This window comes from Mus musculus, chromosome 8, assembly GCF_000001635.26.
Source record: "Mus musculus strain C57BL/6J chromosome 8, GRCm38.p6 C57BL/6J".
NCBI lineage: Eukaryota > Metazoa > Chordata > Mammalia > Rodentia > Muridae > Mus > Mus musculus.
The window spans coordinates 117087861-117107380 of NC_000074.6; the positions used below are offsets into that span (position 1 = coordinate 117087861).

At 47.8% G+C, this 19520-nt stretch overlaps 1 protein-coding gene across 3 annotated transcripts in view; it reads left to right on the plus strand.

The window, feature by feature from the left end:
- Positions 1-7990: 7990 nt before the first annotated feature.
- Positions 7991-19520, plus strand: part of Bco1 (beta-carotene oxygenase 1) — a 37870-nt gene continuing 26340 nt past the window's right edge. For 2 of the 3 annotated variants that reach the window (NM_001163028.1, NM_021486.3), the window contains exons 1-3: positions 8005-8234; positions 9700-9828; positions 17800-17929. In NM_001163028.1, the coding sequence (NP_001156500.1) occupies positions 8171-8234; positions 9700-9828; positions 17800-17929 (323 nt within the window). In that variant the 5' untranslated portion in view covers positions 8005-8170. Of the gene's footprint in view, positions 8235-9699; positions 9829-17799; positions 17930-19520 lie in introns of all 3 variants that reach the window. The other variant, XM_011248481.2, reaches the window with a different exon arrangement.

A 19520-nucleotide genomic window follows, 5' to 3' on the forward strand; every position in this document is an offset into this window, starting at 1 on the left:
GATTTATTTAAAAGGAGATAGGATTTATTTTATGTGTGTGAGTGCTTTCCTTGCATTCGTGTCTATGTGCCACATGTGAGCCACATGACAAAGGAGAGCATCAGATTTCCTCACACTGGAGTTACAGGCAGTGATGAGGCACTCTTAACTGATGAGCCATCTCTCCAGTCTTTCAGTGTGTGTGTGTGTGTGTGTGTGTGTGTGTGTGTATATGTGTGTGTATGTGTGTGTATGTGTGTGTGTATGTGTGTGTGTATATGTGTGTGTATGTGTGTGTGTTAGTGTGTGTGTGTATGTGTGTATGTGTGTATGTGTGTGTTAGTGTGTGTGTATGTATGTGTGTGTATGTGTGTGCACATGTGTCTGCCATAGTGCATGAGTGGTTATCAGAAAACAACTTACAGTTGTTTCTCTCCAGCCTTTCATTTAGTCTCTGTGTGTAACTGTGTGTGTTCATGTATGTACTTGTATGTGTACATGTATGTGCATATGTGTGCATACATGTGCATGTTCTAGCACATGAGTGGATGTTAGAAGACAAAATGCAGGAGTTGTTTCTCTTCTATCAATCAAGCTCAGACATCAGGCTTGGTGGCTGAGCCATCTCACCAGCCCTCTTGTGATTTTTTTTAAGACCCATGTATAGATGAGTCCTTCAGCTTTGCTAGTTTGTGTTTGCTGCCAGATCTCACAGGATAACCTGAACTTTGAAAGACTGATCACACAGAATGAGGCAGGGTTTGGGCGTGGTGAGGATTGCTCGCAATCCCAGTGCCAGGGATACAGAGACAGGCAGACCTCTGGCGCTTGCTGACCAGGCAAGTTTCAGACCAGAGATAGACATGTTTGAAAAAAAAACCAAATTGTTCATCACCTGGGAAATTACACCCAAGGTTGTCCTCTGGCCTTTACCCATACGCACATATATACAGTGCTCTCTCTCTCTCTCTCTCTCTCTCTCTCTCTCTCTCTCAGAGATTGTGACAAAGGTGGAGGTTGGCACTGGGGGCAGAACTGATTGGAGGGGTCACCATCTCACAGAGTTGAAGCCTTGCTTCTCATTGGTAGCTCCGCACACAGAAAACAACACAAAACAAAACAAAACAAAACGACCTACAGCCACCCCAGTCACCCTCCACAGATGTGGAGGTCACAACACAATCCCACCTCAGCTTTCGGACATGCTGTTTCCTCAATGAAGATTGTGTCTCTTCAGGGCTTGCTGCCTTGTGGGCCCACATGTTTTCCCCTGACAACTCTAACACTGGCCTCTTCCTGCCAGTCTCACAAGAGCCGACTGACTTCTTTCCTGTCCTCCTGTCCTCATAGCAGCAGGATCTTCTCCCATCTTGGCATGGTTTGAAGGGATCAGCAAGCTTCCAAAGAGGGCAGGAGAGAGCTCTGGGGAAGCTAAAAGCAGATGGTTGCAAGGATGAAGCTGTGGTCGTCGCCTTCACCCAGGTTTACCCTGCCATCCCTCTCTCGGGGTTGTGAGTTGAGTTGTGTCCTTCAGGAAGATCTGCGGCACCTTGAAGTGTGACATTCTCTGGGACCAGCTTTGCAATGTGATCAGCTTAAGACGAGACTACACAAGGGTAGATTGACCAGTACCCTGACCAGGGCCCTAGTAGTGAAACTTGGTCATAGCTACACAGAAGGGAGAGTGGAAGAATGTTTCATTGAGAGTGGAAGAATGTCCAAACTCGTAGACATGGAGGAGCACCAAGGTTGCATGCACATGATAGAAGCTAGGGAAAGCAGAAAGAACAATCCTTCAAACCCTCTGAAAACCAATGGCCCTGTTGACGCTTTGGTAGCCAACTTGTGATCTCCAGCATGGAGGGTAGATTCCTGCTTTTAGGCTGACCACTTTGTGGTACTCTGTAAAGGACTCACAAAGACCCTAGTGCAGTGGCCACGGCATGATAAGCTACAGACACGTGTCTGTGCACCAAGTGTCTACTGATCACCCACTGTGTGTCACACACTCTGTTCTCTTTCCATAAGGGCCTGGGTGGGGGACTTTGCCTTTCACCTTTAAACCCGAAAACCAAGATGCGGACCTTATCTGCCCAGCTTATCACCCTGGCTAATTAGCAGCACCATCTAGAACTTAACTTAATTGGAAAACTGCAAAGTAATTTAGATATGATAACACTATCTCCAACAGGGAGGGTAGCATTCACTCGTAGTGGGCAACGACTTCTAGTAAGAGATACAAGGTTGCAAAATAGGACTGTGGGGTTGTTTTATAACACAATGTGCATGGCCTGCTGATTTCAGCTTTTACTTTGTGTATATGTGTGTGTGCATGTGTGTGCACACACACATGGAGAGAAAGAAAGAGAGAGAGAGAGGGAGAGAGAGAGGAGAAAGAGAGAGAGAATGTATTTTCTTACAGGCCCAACTTCTGAGCCCAACTGCCACCATCTTCAGGATCAACCTGCTGGCAAAAAGATTATCATAGCTGGGCTTGTTGACTGCCCATGTCCATTTCAGAAGGAGTGGGCCTGAAGGATTGCAATACCCTCACTGGTATATCCAACCACCCCTCCCAACCAGTTGTATACGGTTTTGCCCTAGCTGCACATGGCCTCAAGGTCTCTAAGAGGGGCAAAAGGATGTGGGTAGGGGTTAGAGTTGGAGAGGGATGGGGGAGGTGCTCCATCCTCCACACTGAGGGCAGCAGACCTTCCAGGGTGGCTGCTTTAAGGTCACTCACCCTCCTGCCTGTAACTGTAACCTCTTGGCCTGTAAGGCAGCCCTGATAAGCTCATTGGCTCCCCAGAGGGAACTTGGGTAGAATGGCTCCTGGGTTTGCTATTGTGGATATTTCCCCTGTCTTAGGATTTTGCTGCAGTGAACAGACACCATGACTAAGGCAACTCTTATAAGAACAACATTTAAATGGGGCTGGCATACAGGTTCAGAAGTTCAGTCCATTATCATCAAGGCAGGAACATGGCAGTATTCAGACAGGCATGGGACTGGAAGAGCTGAGAGTTCTACATCTTCATCCAAAGGCGAAGGAGAAGAAACAGGAGAAGACTAGCTTCCAGGCAACCAGGAGGAGGATCTCCAAACCTGCCCCCATAATGACACACCTCCTCCAACAAGGCCACACTTCCTAATAGAGCCACTCCCTGGGCCAAGCATATTTAAACCACCACATTCCCCATGAAAGGAATTTTAGCCATAAGCATGTGCTCTTGTATGTGTGAGTGTATGCATGTGCAGGCCGGATGCCCATCTTAGGTGATGTTCTGCTTCATTCTCAAGACAGGATCTCACTGGCCTGGAGCTCACCAAGTAGGTTAATCTGGGTTGCCAATGAGCCCCAGGGATCCTCCTGTCTCGGCCTCCCAGATATCCTGAAACTCACTATATAAGCCAGGCTGGCCTTGAACTTACAGAGATCTGCCTGCCTCTGCCTCCAGAGTGCTGGGGTTGAAAGTGCATGCCACCATGCCGGGCTTCTCATCTAGCTTTTAATGTGAATTCAGGGCATTGAATTGGGTCCTCAGGCTTGCATAGTCAGTGCTTGGCTGTGAGGCATCACCCCAGCTCTCCCCGTTTACTTGTTAACATCACGAATCTGTGACCTGTGGGATAGGTTGTCCCATAAAATGGGAGACAAACACCCCTTCCACTGCCCACATTACCAAGGTGTTCAAAATTTCCACCCCATCACAGAGTATGATCCCTACCGCAAGTGCATAAATTGGCCAGGCCTCAGTGGCTTCCTCAACAACTCATGGGATGCAGTACTGGCTATGAGGGGTCAGAGGTGATGTACACTAAGGACAGACACTAGGTCACTGAGTCACTAAGTCACAGAGAGTGAATCCCCTTCCGTTAGCCCCAGCTCTCGTGGTCTTCTTCCCTTCCAAGGGGGGTTGATAGAGGCTTCTAGCTACCCCTCTGAGTACCTGATGCTCCCAGGGCGCACTGGGGCTTTGTACATGTCAAACCATTATTCCTCTTGCAGAGGCAGATCCCACCGAGGCATCTGTCTGGCCACTAAGGCAGCACTGAATGTTTGTGCTGTAGAGGAAGTCCAACTGCTGGGAATCGCTATCCTCTGAGCACGACAGCCACTGCCACCTTAATCAGAGTAGCTGTGACTGCCTTCAGTCAGTCTTCAACAAGGTCAGGCCTGTGGCCATTCCTTCACAGAGGGTAAGGGAATGACAGACGCTCCCGCTTGAGGTTGCAGCCACTCCCTGCCAACCTCCCTCCTGTACCCTCTTACCAGCGACACGTAATTCTGTTCCAGCTGCATGTGGTCTCTGGTAGTCCCGTAGTATACAGGAGGTAGACGAGTTACTGTGGTGGGAAACCCGTCTAAGCATGCATGGGGAAACTCTCCTCCGTGCGTCACAGGGATTTTGGGAGATGTAGCGGGGGCTCATCCACATTCCTAAAATCATGGATTTGCCAAGCTAGAATCATAAGTTCTTATCTGGGTTGGATGGACATTTGTTCATGACTCTCAGGAAACTTTTTTTAATATTGTGTGTGTGTGTGTGTGTGTGTGTGTGTGTGTGTGGTATGTGGTGTGTGTGTATGGTATGTGTGTGGTATTGTGGTGAGTGGTGTGGTGTGTGTGTGGTGTGGTATGTGAGTGGTGTGGTATGGTGTGGTGTGTGTTTTGGTGTGTGTGTGTGTGTGTGTGTATGTGTATGTGATGTGTGTTTTGGTGTGTCTGTGGTGTGGTGTGTGAGGGGTGTGGTGTGTGTGTGTGTGTGTGTGTCTAAGTGTGAGCAGAGGTCAGAGGACAACTTTTGGGGGTCAGTTTTCTCCTTCCATCATCTGGGTCCCAGGAATTGAGTTCCGGCTTGGAAGTGAGGGCATTTACCCACTGAGCCATCTTGCTGGTCGAGGTAGCTCAGGAATAAGTGACTAGATTGCACCAAGCAGCCTGCGGAAGGTCCTGGCACAAGGTACTTCTGTGCAAGGCCAATCTCTTCTCATTTTCCTCTTAGCAATTCCAGCCTTCATGCCTTAAGACCTGTGGACAATTCTTCTTTCCCTCCCTTCTTTTCCTGCCAGTCATTCTCTCCTTCAGGCTCCAGCCTGACAAGAAGCAATGCTTAACCCTCTCATGGTCAGAGTCCTCTGCATGGGGGCCATTCTGGGGGACCTGAGACAGCCCAGTTCTTCCTCTGTTAGGACCTCCTTCCTCATCGTCTCTGGTGTGCTGCACATAATTATCCTACAGGTCTTGGCTCCGTGGTGAAGCCTGCTGTCTTGGCTCCTGTCCTCCCTGAGCACATAGTCTTGAGGATTTCCCATGCCTGTCATTTGCCTGCAGTGTGCAACACTCCTGCTGGACAGGGGAGGCTCACTCATGGAGTGGATAAATGAACAACTGAGTGTGTGGACACATGCACGCTTTTGCCATTCTCGGGTTTTAGCTTTTCTGATATTGTACCCTGTATTGGTTATTCTTACATCACACTAAAACTAGAGTCATTTTAAAGGAGAGAACCTCAATGGAGAAAATGCTTCCATAAGATGCACCTTAATTTTTTTGTTTATTAGTGACTGATGGGGGAGGGGCCATCTCATGTGGGTGCTGCCAACCCTGGCTGATGGTCCTGGATTCTATGAGAAAGCAGGTTGAGCAAGCCATGGGGAGCAAGTCAGTAAGCAGCACCCCTCCATGGCCTCTGCATCAGCTCCTGCCTCCAGGTTCCTGCCCTATTTGAGTTCCTGTCCTGACTGCCTTTGATAACGAACATGGAACATATCTTTATCAAAACAAACTCTTCCCACCTCAATTTGCTTTTTGGTCATGGTGTTTTATCATAACGATTGAACCCTAACTAAGACATGCCCCCTACACTATTTGTTAGTCATAATTGCCTCTGCCCCCTTAGTTACATGTGACATTATTTACTCTTCTGCTAGCTCAGTGCTATTAGCAAAACTGCTATGGGGGGGGGGAGTAGTGTAAGTTTTTTTTCTTCTGAGCTCTTAGTGTATCCCAGATATACAAGGATGCAGCTTTTCATGGTTTGTAATAAATAATTCTGGCATGGATACATGTGTTTGGACATGACAGCAGCATGAAGTAGCAGGTAGGTTATCATGGGACTTACTGGAAATATGGAATAGAGAAAAAAATTCCTCCTTAGAAGAGAGAGAAAAGATAATGGATCTTGGGATTCTGATAGCCTTACACCCTGCTTCATAGCTATGAAAAAAAGAGACTCAGAGAGAGTAACGTGGCCCAGGCCTACAGGAACTGCAGCCCCATTTCATTCAAACTCACCGTCTCTTCCCTGGCTATGGGCTCCTCAGCTCCAGCTGTGCACAGTAGAGACATTCCTCAAACACGGGCCTCTGATTCCACTGAGCTTCTGAGTCAGTGGATCTGGAGCCCAGCCCAGTGACAGCACTTTGCAAACTCTCACCAGGTGATGACAACATGCAGCCAGGGGAGGAAGCACAGCCTGTTCTAGAACGTTCTAAAACCCTGAACGACTCTCTGCTCAGCTCTCACCCTCCTACCTCCACAGTTGGGCTATGTGAAGGCAAGCCCTGTGGCTCTCTCCCTCTCTCCTCAAACTCTGTCTGTCTGTCTGTCTGTCTGTCTGTCTCTCTCTCTCTCTCTCTCTCTCTCTCTCTCTCGTGTGTGTGTGTGTGTGTGTGTGTGTGTGTGTGTGTGTGTGTGTGTGTGTGTGTGTGAGCTTGTCTATAGGCCAGAGGACAACTTTGGCAGTTGCCTTTTCTGGTACCATCCATCTTATCTATTTATTTTTGAACTCACCAAGGGGCTAAGCTGGTTGGCCATCAGCTAAGGAGCTGCCTGCCTCAACCTCCTGAGTACTGGGATTGTATACATGCAGCAGGCAGCAGGCAGCAGGCAGCAGGCAGCAGGCAGCAGGCAGCAGGCAGCAGGCAGCAGACAGCAGACAGCAGACAGCAGACAGCAGGCAGTACCAGCACCAGGCTTGGCTTGGCTCCCCCACCCTTTTTTTTAACCCTGAGTCCTGAGAGTTGATCTCAGGGTCTTTCTTTGGCAAGTAGAATACTCTACTGACTGATCCCTGTCTCCAATCCCAAAGCATCTTTAGTTTTATAATTTCTTTAATTACATAAGACAGGGAGATCATACATATTCACGAGGTGTCCTGTGGTGTTTTGATTCCTGTATATGTGGTGGAGTGTGGAAGCCTTCTGCTGCTCTCCTGGCTGAGGGCGTCACTTCGAGCAGCAGGAACCGAGAATCCCCCAATTCCCACCCTATGCTCTCAAAAATGCAGTGTGGATTTTAGTCTTTGGGTCCTCCCTCTTATCAGTCTGAGTTGAACTGAAGGGTTCCCGATGGACTGGCTATGCAGAAGGCCTCAGGGATCCTCCTGTCTCTGCCTCCCAGCTCTGGAATTCATTCGGGTGCTCTGGGCAGAATTCAAAGCCTCGCTTGTGCACAGGCCCTGACGTTGTTTTGTGTTTTAATTGTTCTTTGGTTCCCGAAAAAGCCAAGTCTTTGTCTTCCCCATCTTTGCTTTTTAAATGGGCACATGACACATCTTTGAGCCCTCCTTCCAAAAAGAAAACCAATCAAGTGTCCGTTGATAGGATTTTTTTTAAGAGTGGGAACGAACCAAGCCCCAGGTTAAAATCAAAGCCTTCTCTCTCTGTTTGCAGAAGGCAAAGATGTCACCAGCCCACAACTTGCAATAGTGCGGTCAATGTCTTTGATGGTCCCCTCGCTTGAAGAGCCTTTGCTGATCCCAAATGCTGTTCTCTCTGCTCTAACCATAAATGCATCCAGTTCTCAGGATGGGCTAGCTCGGGCAAACTCAGCAGAACGCGCCAAATCATCTCTTCCGACTCAGAGCGGAGCCTTCCTTGGCTAAGCTAAAAGTGAAATCAGAGCGGAGGAGTTGGAAAAACACTAATGGGATTAAAGATTAGCAGTAACACATGGCTTGGGAACTGACCTTTGACCTAACACACACACACTGTATAAATTACCCAGCAGCTTCCGGCAGCAGGCAGAAGCACCGGTCAGCTTGGGGAAGGGACACAGAGGAAGAGACGGAGTGTACAGGGACCAAGGATGATGTCAAGGAGCAAAGAGCAGGAAGACAGGAGGCTTTGAGCACACACGGCTTTGTCTATTCCAGTAACAACCCCCTTGCTGCCGCTCACCGGTTCCATGGAGATAATATTTGGCCAGAATAAGAAAGAACAGCTGGAGCCAGTTCAGGCCAAAGTGACAGGTGAGACTTCTGTATTTAGATGGGCATTTTCCTCACCCCCTCCCCCTCCCTTTATCCCTCACCCCCACTCCCACCTCCACCTCCCCTGCCCCATGTTAGAAGTTGCTTTTGGAAGCCTGGAAACCCATATATGGCAACAGGATGAGCCAGTATCCAGAAACAGTCTCTGTAACCAATAGGGTATGTTTCTACACGGTAACTCGGTGTCCACGGGGAGAGCAATCCTTTCTCACTGTCTCCAGAGGAGTGTTGGGAATGCTCCGATAGCCACGGTGCAAGTGGGGGAGACCAGAGGACAACTTGTAGGAGCTGCTTCTCGCCATCATGTCGGTCCCAGGGATGGAACCCAGGTTGTCAGGCTTGGCTGCAAGCCTCTTTCAGGCACTTATGATTACAGTGGGTAGTGGGAACTGAACTCAGGCCCTCAGGAACTGGAAGCAGTGTGTGCTCTTAGGCACTGCACCATCTTTCCAAACCCTCTCTCTTTAAGTTTTCGTAAGACAAGATAGATGTCTCTCAGTCAGGGTTACCATCGCTGTGACAAAACACCCTGAACAAAGCAACTTGGGGGAGGAAAGGGCTTGGCTTCCACTCTCTGCATCCCTGTTCATCATCTAAGAAGTCAGGACAGGAACTCAGGGCAGGAACCTGGAAGCAGGGGCTGATGCAGAGGCCATGGGGGGTGCTTACCAGCTTGCTCCCCGTGGCTCTCTCTTCATAGATAGTTGATGGAGAGCGCTCCTGAAAGTGATCCTTCAAACTCAAACACGCTAAGGCTCAGGTGCCACCCTCAAGTCCACATTCACCTCATTACTTGAAGCAAGACCTCTCACCAACCTGGAACTTACCAGTTAGACTGACTAACAAGTCCCAGGAATCCTCCTGCCTCTGCCTCCCCAGCACTGGGATAACAAGCCCATGTTATCTCTCATGGCTGACCTTTTGTCACATGGGTTTGGAAGGCCAGCTCAGGACCTCCTGCTTGTGTGGTAAGCACTTTATCCACCGAACCATCTCCCCAGCCTCTAGAATATTCTCTCATGTGGTGAAGCAAACGTTCTCCCTCAAGACTCTGCCTGTCACCTCCAGAAAGCCACTGCTTCCCAGCTCTTAGCCAGGCAAGGCACTTCTGTTCTGCACAGCTCAGGGCTGCAGCGCTGCTTCTGGCAAAATGTATTTGGAGAGCCTATTTGTCCATCTCTTAATGGACAGCGGGCGACTTCAGAGTAGGGACAGCGTCTGTCCTCCTTGGTCCTCTTCAGTGCTAGCAAACTGCCTGCCCTATTATACCTTTTCTAGATAGGACCGTGGAATACACGGACAGATAATGAATAGTATATTCCGTGCACTTAGTTCCTTTTTTATGACCCTCCCACATTCCATCCCCCCACCCCCACCCCTTTCTTTCCGAGACTTTTCAGTCTGGCCATGGAATCTGGCAACTAAACAGTTTATCCTTCCACAGGCAGCATTCCAGCATGGCTGCAGGGGACCCTGCTCCGAAACGGGCCCGGGATGCACACAGTGGGAGAGAGCAAGTACAACCATTGGTTTGATGGCCTGGCCCTTCTCCACAGTTTCTCCATCAGAGATGGTAAGAGCCTGGCATGAGTTTGCTGTTGTCATGGTAACCGATACCAGGCTGACTGACTCCGTGGCCTGAAGCAATAGGAGTTTTTTTTCCTCTGTCCATTCTGGAGGGTCAGAAGTCTGAAACTGATCTCACTGGGGAGATGCCCAAAGTATTGGCAGGGTTGCTTTTCTTCTGGAAGCTCTGGGGAGAACACAGTGCCGTGCTTTCACACGATTTCAGAAGGTGGCTGTACCCTTGGCTCCTGGCCACCTCCCTGTCTCAAACCAGGATTTACAGTCTTACAAGGACTCTATAATGCCACTGTAACCAGTCACACAACCCCCCAAAGCTTTAGCTGAGTAAGGCTTACAAAGTCCCTCCCGTCACACGGGTGCTGCAGGGTTCAGATGCCGTTGGATTCCAGTGAAAGATTCATGCAGCCCCACTGCAAACGATTCTTTGGAAAGGGGCCAGGGTTTCTCATCATTTCATCTTATGATGAAATCTCCATGGGATGAGCAACACCCAGAAAGGGGGCAAACTGGGAACTCAGACATGCCTCTCTAATCAAAACCAGAAAAGGCTAGACTAAGAAGAAGCAAGCTGGGCACACCACTTGCCCTAACCATCATGGCTGTGTGTCTCTCCCATCGGCAACCCAGTCCTCTAAGGGTCCTCAGATTGCCAGCCAGGCCTCTCGTCTCCTTTGGGACCCCCAATGGCTCACCACTGTGTAACAACGGAGGTAGAAACACAGAATATCAAGTTCCTCCTACCTAATTCAAAAGAGACATGTGCAGGGAAATTGGGGTCAAGGGATAAAGAAGAAAATGGGGGGGGGGAATGTTCATTTTGTTTTGAGTACTTTGTGGGGGTCTTTCATTCTTTAGATTTCTGTTTTATTTATTTTAATAACTCTCATACAGGTGTGTATCATGTTGAAGCCATCTTCCATTTTTTTTACACACTCTTCTTCTCACCTCTCTCTTTTGTCTCCTAGACAGTTTCACTTCTACTTTTGTTACATATGTGTGTGTGCATATATATGTATGTATATGATTTTATGTGACTCTATGTGTATATCATGTATATATACATACGCACGGACATATATATGTATTGTATGTGCATATATACGTATGTATATGTATATTATTTTAAGTGACTCTGTATACTCTATATATGTATGTGTGTACATGTGTATGCATGTATGTATGCATATGTATATGATTTTATGTTATTCTATAAGATCCAGGGATCACAAATGAGAGGAAACATACAATATTCATCTTTCTGAGGCTGATTTAATTCATTTAATAAAAGTCCCCGCCTCCGTCCATCTCTCTGCACTTGACATAACTTCGTTCTTTACAACTGAAAGGAAGTTGAATTGTATGCACACACTGTATTTTCCCTACCCGTTCCTCAGATGTTGGACACCTAAGTGGGTCCCAGGACAGCTATTGTGAAAGAGCTGCAGTAAACACGGACATGCTGGTGTTCCCAGGATGTATAAACAGCCAGGGGGGTGTAGCTGGGTCATGTGGTAGATCTAGTTTTATGAGTTTTTTTTTTTTAAGATTTATTTTTAATGATGTATATGTTCTTACATCTGTGTGTGGGTATGTGCATGTGGGTGCAGTACCCCAGGAGTCCAAAAGAGGGCACTGGAGTTACAGGTGCTTAGGAACCACCCAACATAGGTGCTAGGCACTGAACTCAGGTCCTCTGTAAGAGCACCAAGCATTCCTCTCCAGCCTTCATTTTTTACTTTTTGAGGAACCTCAAACTGACTTCGAGTGGTCAGACTGGTTTTCATTCCCACTGGAGTGGATCCTGGCCAGCCCTTGTAGGTTTCATGACTGCCATTTTCTCTGAGGTTAGATGAACTCTCAGTGTAGCTTTGATTTCATTCTTCTGATGGCTAGTGAGGTTGGGCATCTTTTCATTTACAGGCATTTCGTAATGGTTTCCGTGCTTTGAAACTGATTGTTTTATTAGCGCATGTCGCTTTTAAGAAATTGAGGGCCAGGATGGTGTGGTGGTGCACACCTTTAATCTCAGCACCTGGGAAGCAGAAGTGTGTAGTGAGAATTTTGGTTTCTTTAAAAACACAGGGATATTATGGGACTATGTTTTTGTTTTAATTCCAGGTGTTGGGATATGAGGCTGCTTCACAGCAGGTGACTATGATTTGTCTGGTGCTATAGCAGGGGCATGGTTTTACCAGCTGCAGATAATTCTGCAATTGTGTGATGTTTGGAGTTCTGGGGACTTGTCAGAGGGTCTATAAATGCTAGGGTCCTGGCTGTTTGGTTGGTGATTGGATGCCATTGGTTATGGTTTGTTGAGTTGTCATGCACAAAGAGACAAAAAGAAGAAGTTAGATATCCTGACATCGGTCAACTTGCCCCAAAGAACTCAATGCTCCTAATCAGCAGAAAGACGTCTAACAATATTGTCACCCCATTTCCCTTCTATCCTTTCTTCTCTCCTACCTAGTGTTACAGGGTTAAAGAGAAGAAGAAGGTGAAAGAAAGAACCTACAAAGTAGCCAAAAGTCCAGCTACACAGAAGCAGCTGGGTCTCTGTGAGTTCAAGTCCAGCCTGGTCTACAAAGTGAGTTCTAGGACAGCCAGGACTACATATCAACACTCTGTGTAAAAACAAAAGCAAAACCTAGCAAAGACTGGATAAAGAGAAGCAGCAGAGAGGAGGGAAGGTAGAGAAGGGTAGATAGTGGGTTCCTCTGTCTAAATCTAAAAGGACGTCACAATAGAGAGCTTTGCTTAAAGCGGTTGGCAGTGGGTGATGTCAGGTCTCTCTCAGCAAAGAGACTGTTTCTGGGAGACAAAGTCACGCCACTGGGATTTGAGTGATGGTGTGCATGTGCAAGAGTGTGTGGTGTGGTGTGATACTCTCATGGGGGGATGTAGTGTATGCGTGTGTGTCTGGGTTTATGGGTACACACAAGTATATGTAGTGTGTGTTGTGTGTGTATGTGTGTGTATATATGTGTGGTGCATGTTGGGGGCAGTAAGGGGTGCACATGTGTGTGTTAGAAGTATAGGTAGACACTGTATGTGTGGTGTGAGTCAGGGTGTATGGGTGTAAACAGCATGTGTGGTGTGTATTGGAGTGTGTGAGTATACACAAATGTGTGTGGTGTGTGTCTAAGAATGTGGGTGTATGTGTGTGTGTACATGTTGGGGAATGTGGATGTACATGTATGCATGTGTTGCATGCTGGGATATGTGGGAATGCACAAGTATGTGTAGTGTGTGTCAGAGTAGATGGGTGCACACATGTGTGTTTGGTTTTTGTATGTATATACCCACATTCCTGCCTTAATCACAAAGCTTTCAGACTTGACCCAGTTCTTGAAGACACCAAGCAGGAGATTTCTGTCTACTGTGTCCCTTCATATGGGGTGTAGGACTTGTGTCAGCAGGCAAGCAGTGGCTTGGTGACTGTAAGGCTCCAGCATCAGCCTTGAGCATTTCCAGAGCTACTTTCTCTCAGGGCCTCCAGTGCTCTGGGATCCCATAGCTCCATGTTTATAGGAAGTGTGTGGTCAGGCCTGAGAGTTTACATTTCAAGTGAAAAGAATTCCTCTCTTATGCCAAGCATCCTGGGGCGGGGGTGCAAAAACCTTAGCCAGTGCCATGTGGATGGTGGCATTTAGAAGGTGTGACCAAAGAAGGACAGGCCAGCTCTAAAGTGGGTCCTTGTTCAGGGCAGCACTTGGCTGAGAACCTACATCAGGCTCACAACTCCCCCACCCCATCCGGCAAGTTTCCAGCCTTAAACATCAAGAGTCCTCCTTGACCATCTAGAATTTCTGCAGCCAACATCCATGTATAAGGTACTTCTATCACTGGGACAAAAGCAGCTGTCTTAGTCAGGGTTTCTATTCCTGCACAAACATCATGACCAAGAAGCAAGCTGGGGAGGAAAGGGTTTATTCGGCTTACACTTCCATACTGCTGTTCATCACCAAGGAAGTCAGGACTGGAACTCAAGCAGGTCAGGAAGCAGGAGCTGATGCAGAGGCCATGGAGGGATGTTCTTTACTGGCTTGCCTCACCTGGCTTGCTCAGCCTGCTTTCTTATAGAACCAAGACTACCAGCCCTGAGATGGTCCCACCCACAAGGGGCCTTTCCCCCTTGATCACTAATTGAGAAAATGCCTTACAGTTGGATCTCATGGAGGCATTTCCTCAACTGAAGCTCCTTTCTCTGTGATAACTCCAGCTGTGTCAAGTTGACACAAAACTAGCCAGTACAGCAGCCTACAGTGGAAGAAAGGGTTTATTTGGGGCTCACAGTTTGTCAGGGAAAGCCTGCTGGCAGGAGAGCGAGACACTGGTCATACCGCACCCACAGTTGGGAAGTAGAGAGATGAATGCTCAGCACACTTTCCTCAACGTTCCAGTCGAACCCCCAGCCAATAGGATGGCCCTACCCACATTCAGAACGGATCTTTCCTCCTCAGTTAAACCTCTCTGAAAACAGCCGCTGAGATCTGACCAGAGGTCTGTCTCCTAGGGCATTCTGAAGTTGACAGTGACGGAGAACCATCAGAACTTGCTTGCTGTGTGCCCTGTGGCCAGATGCCTCACGGCTTCTTACCTCATTGAAACTGCCGACTTTAGGAGCCGGAGAGATGGTTGCCTGATATTGGCTACAATCTCGTGAGGCTGGCGTTACTATTACAGGCTTTATTCCCCTTACGTGGAAAATGGACGTGGCTTCCATAGAAATGTACACTCAGTCCTCTGGAGAAAGATATGAAAATACACCCAAGGATACAGCCATCGGTGCTGTTAGAAGTCACCAGAGTGATCACGAGGGAGAGGGCTTGTCATTGCATGAGACACTCTCATATCCTCTTTATTAACTCAGACACCACCTGTATGAGTGTATTATTAGTAGAGTTCAACTGGTTGTATTGCTGTGTTCAGACCCTGCTTGTGAGTGGCCATTTCTGGGTTCATTACCAGCGTAGGAATCCGTTACTGCTCAACAGTTATGCAGTTTTCTCTATTGAACCTCTCTGCACCTCAGTTTTATTGGTGAGAATGGTCACATTTGTATTGCATTTGTTAAGAAAGTTTACATTCAAGTGTTTATAACTTCTCTTATGTTGTTGTTGATGGGCAACTTAGGTTTATTTTTAAATATTTATTTGTTTTATTTATATAAGTACACTGTAGCTGTCTTCAGACACATCATAAGAGGGCATCAAATCCCATTACAGATGGTTATGAGCCACCATGCGGTTGCTGGGAATTGAACTCGGGATCTCTGGAAAAGCAGCCAGTGCTCTTAACCATTGAGCCATCTCTTCAACCCCAACACCTTAGGTTTTGTTTCATTCAAAACATTTCTTTATTTTTAACTTTTTATGGATCCTTTGTGAGTTTCACGTCATGCACTCCAATCCCACTCACTCATCTTCCCATCTCTTTGTTTCTGCCCTCCCTCCATACTTGCAACCTCGCCCTCAAAAGGTAAAGAAATAATAATCATCTTGTTATGAGTGCTACAGTGTGTCATGTGTGTTACATACTGTAGCGTTCATAGCAAGGTTATTACTGTTTCTTTTTCTTTTGTGTGTCATGTGTGTGACATAGTATGCCCTTTTGTCCAAACATCGTTACTTGCAAATGTTTATAAATGTATCTTTTATTTGCCTGTATAGTAAGTGTAGTCTCTGAAGCTTACTGCCTCTGTCTGCTAACTTAGGTCTAGTCCTGGGAGCTTCTAGCCTCCATACAATCTAATCTAGGCCTAGAATGTTTTCAGCCTCTGAGACTTGCTGCTGAATAAGCTCACCCTTTCTAGCGCTACCTGAACTCAGACTGGCTGGTCAGCTCAGCAGTTCTGGCTCAAAATTCCTCTGCACACTAACTGATTCAATCTGGCTTCTCTCAGCTTTTCCTGAATTGCTCTGCTTAGCCTCATAATAGCTTTGTCAATATGTTGTAATCTTCTGGCTCTTTCTCATTCTCTGGCTCATTCTGTCTTCACCTGTATCTAGCTTGCTCTCTCTCACTGCAACCTGACTCTCTATACTACCTGTCCTAGTAAAACTGCCTCCTCGTCTCTCTCTGCACTGCTCTCTTAAGTAGCTTCCCTTTCCTCTCTCTTCTCAGGAGAGTTGGGCAGATCCTGTTCTGTCAAATCTTTCTCTGATTCACCACTTTGTCTGCCACTCAACTAGAAGTCGCTTTCAAACATGGGTGCTGCCTTCTACAAACTAACTTTGCCTTTAGTGTTTGGGATTAAAGGCGTATACTAAGAGCTGAGCCACACCCAACTTTTTTTTTTTTCAGTAAATAACATAGTCTCGGGGTCCACAGTGCTGTGATCTAATACCCTGCAACAAACGTTCATTGTAATGAGTTATTGGTCTCGTTCTAGGCCTTTGGCTTCTGTGACACTATCAATACTCCCTAGAACTCCTCTCAGATATCTTGTTGTTGCCCTGTGTCATATATATTCTGCAGCTTTCCATCTGCAGGACCAGGCCCTTCATGGGCATGATGGAGGCATTAATGGGATAGATGTTGGGGTGGGCCAACTCAAAGCCCTAGATCTGGGCCTGGATGGTAGCTGAGTTGGTCAGCCAGCCAGCTCTCCCTTACCCATACCACCAGAGACAGTTCTCCAGCACTGCTCTGGCTAGGTCACCTAATGCCACAACCGGCAAGGGGGCAGGGCCTACTCTCTAGTTCTCATGCCCTTGAGGCAAACTCAGCTACATCCACAACACCAGGGCCAGCTCCACTGTGCTGTGCAGACGAGGGTCAGGGCTGCTATCCTGAGTGCTGCAGCTGGGGAGGGACAGGGCCAGCTCTCCCTCCGCCTATCGAAGGGCGGAGTGGAAGGGGCAAAATATTTCATTTTATATTTTATTTATTTGTGTGTGTGTGTGTGTGTGTGTGTGTGTGTGTGTGTGTACACAAATACATGTGTGTGGGGGGTGGGGCAGAGAGTGCTTTCCTTCCACCATGTGGGTTCTAGGGATCAAACTCAGGCCATCCAACTTGACATCAGTGCCTTTATGCACAGAGCCATCTCCCCCCTTCCCTTCTCATCTTTTACTTTATCTTACTCCATCTTTATAACCCACCGAGTCTAGTTAGTGCTGCCCATATATGCCATAGATGTGGGGTGGTCCTCTGAAGCCTGGGATCACTCCTTTAAAGAGAACTGACTCTCTCTCTCTCTCTCTCTCTCTCTCTCTCCTCCTCCTCCTCCTCCTCCTCCTCCTCCTCCTCTCCCTCTGACTCTCACTCTCCCTTTCCCTTCCCCTCTTTTTCTCTCCCTCTCCTTGCAGCCCACAACTGCCAATCACTCTTCATCTAGGAGTGGAGGGTTGTGAGCCCATCTCTATACAAAGTCGACTGTCTTGATGTCATGCAGGCAAACAGTCACTGAGTCCCTGAGTTCAGCAGTTCTCTTGAGTCTGGAATGCACTGTTTCACTCTGTCCTCCCAGCCTCTGGCTCTTAAAATCAGGGTCATCCTCTCCCTCCCCTCCCCCTTCGACTCCCTTCCCATCCCCATCCCCCTTCTCCTCCCACTCCCCCACTCTGTTCCCATCTCCTTCTTTCTCCCCCTCCTCCACCCCTACTCCCTTCCCATCTCTCTCTCCCTCTCTCTCTACCTCTACCTTCCATTCCCCTCCCTTCCCCCTCCCCAATTCACTCCCTTCTTGTCTCCCTCTCCCTCCCCTTCCCCTCCACCTCTCCCTCTCCTGCCCCTCCCCCTTCTCTTTGACACACATCCACTTTTTAAAAAAAATGTGTGCAAATGAACTTACACTTCAAACTCCCTTCTCACTGTAGTCCACACTCGCACGACAGAGGCTGGTCAGGGTTAACCAACCTCCCTCTGGACCCCAGTAAAGCCCCTAGAATGGCTGACATCAATGCCATAGGTCCCCCAAAGGTGTCAGGCTGACAAGCCTCTGCTTCTGTTTCAGGGGAGGTCTTCTACAGGAGCAAATACCTGCAGAGTGACACCTACATCGCCAACATTGAGGCCAACAGAATCGTGGTGTCTGAGTTCGGAACCATGGCCTACCCGGACCCCTGCAAAAACATCTTTTCCAAGTAACAGTCCCTTCTGGATCTTGACAAATTCATACTTTTGGATATTTCTGATGCTCAGAACAGCGCACATTTTCTCCTGTATTAGTTTTCTTTGGGGGATAGATTAAAACCCCCAGCTGAAACCACTGTGGCCGGCCTGTGGCCACAGATTCTTGATCAGTGATAGCGAGGGAAGCGAAGAGCACTTGACAAATCGTTCACCTGCCTGGCTGGTGGGAGAGGGTTTGGGCATGATCAGTCAAAGTTACAAATGTGTGTTCCCTTTGGTCTAGAGATACACTTGCTCGAGTCTTAAATGACAAATAGACAAAGTTATTCCTGGCTATGTCATTTTGTTATGATAAAAGCTGCAACCAACCTAAATGTCCTTGCCAGCAGTCTGGTTGGACACAGAACAGCAAAAGTGTTTAAGAAAGTGCCTCAGTGGGGCTGAAAGGCATGAGGCTGCTAGCTCACGCTACTGTGCAAATCAACCCTAAGGTATAGTAAGTTCAACAGTTGATGATGAGGAGGAGGATGTTGATGATGAGGATGTTGATGATGTTGGTGATGTTGATGATGTTGCTGTTGTTTTAAAGCAGGGTAGGGCTGGTATCTTAGGATTTCTATTACTAGGGGGAAAACTGACCATGGCCCAAAAGTAAGTTGAAGAAGAAGCTTACACTTCCACATTGCTGTTTATCACCGAGGAAGTTAGGACAGGAACTCAAACAGGGCAGGAACCTGGACGCAAGAGCTGATGCAGAGGTCATGGAGGGGTGCTGCTTACTGGCATGCTCCTCATGGCTTGCTCAGCCTGCTTTCTTATAGGACCCAGGACCACCAGCCCAGGGATGGCACCACCCACAATGAGCTGGGCCCTCCCCCACTGATCACTAATTGAGAAAATGCCTTACAGCTGGATCTCATGGAGGCATTTGCTTAATTGGGGCTCCTTCCTCTCTGAGGACTCTAGCTTGTGACAAGTTGACACACACGAGCAGCCAGGACAGCTGGGGGAGATAGATGATGGGTGGGTCAGAGCACTTGTTGAGAGAAAGCACGGAGTCCTGAGTTCAAGTCCCCAGAACTAAGCATGGTAGAAGCACGCCTGTAGTCTCAGTGCAGCAGTCTGCAGCCAGCCAGCCTAGCTCCAGGTCTAATCAGAGACCTTGCCTCAAGAGAGTGTGAGAGAGAGTGAGAGGCAGAGCAGTGGACGTCTGCTTCTGGTCCTCTGTGCATATGTGCTCAGGTACACGGACCTGCACACAAGTGAACTATACACACACACACATATACACACATTCACAGACACATACACATACACACACGTACACACACATACACACACATATGCACACATACCCCTCTCATACACACATATACATGAACACATAGTCGAACACATACACACATATATACACATACATACACACACATGCACCCCTTTCTCAAAGCAAGGCACATAAGTGCATTCTGGGTTCAGGGAGGGAAAAGGCAGAAGTCTAGATGTATTTTTGCTTGTGCAGGGAGGGCATAAAGAGATCCCAGAGGAGAGTCAAGGGGGTGGGAAGCTGGGGAACGGCAGGGTGGGGAGATGTTTCTGGAACAC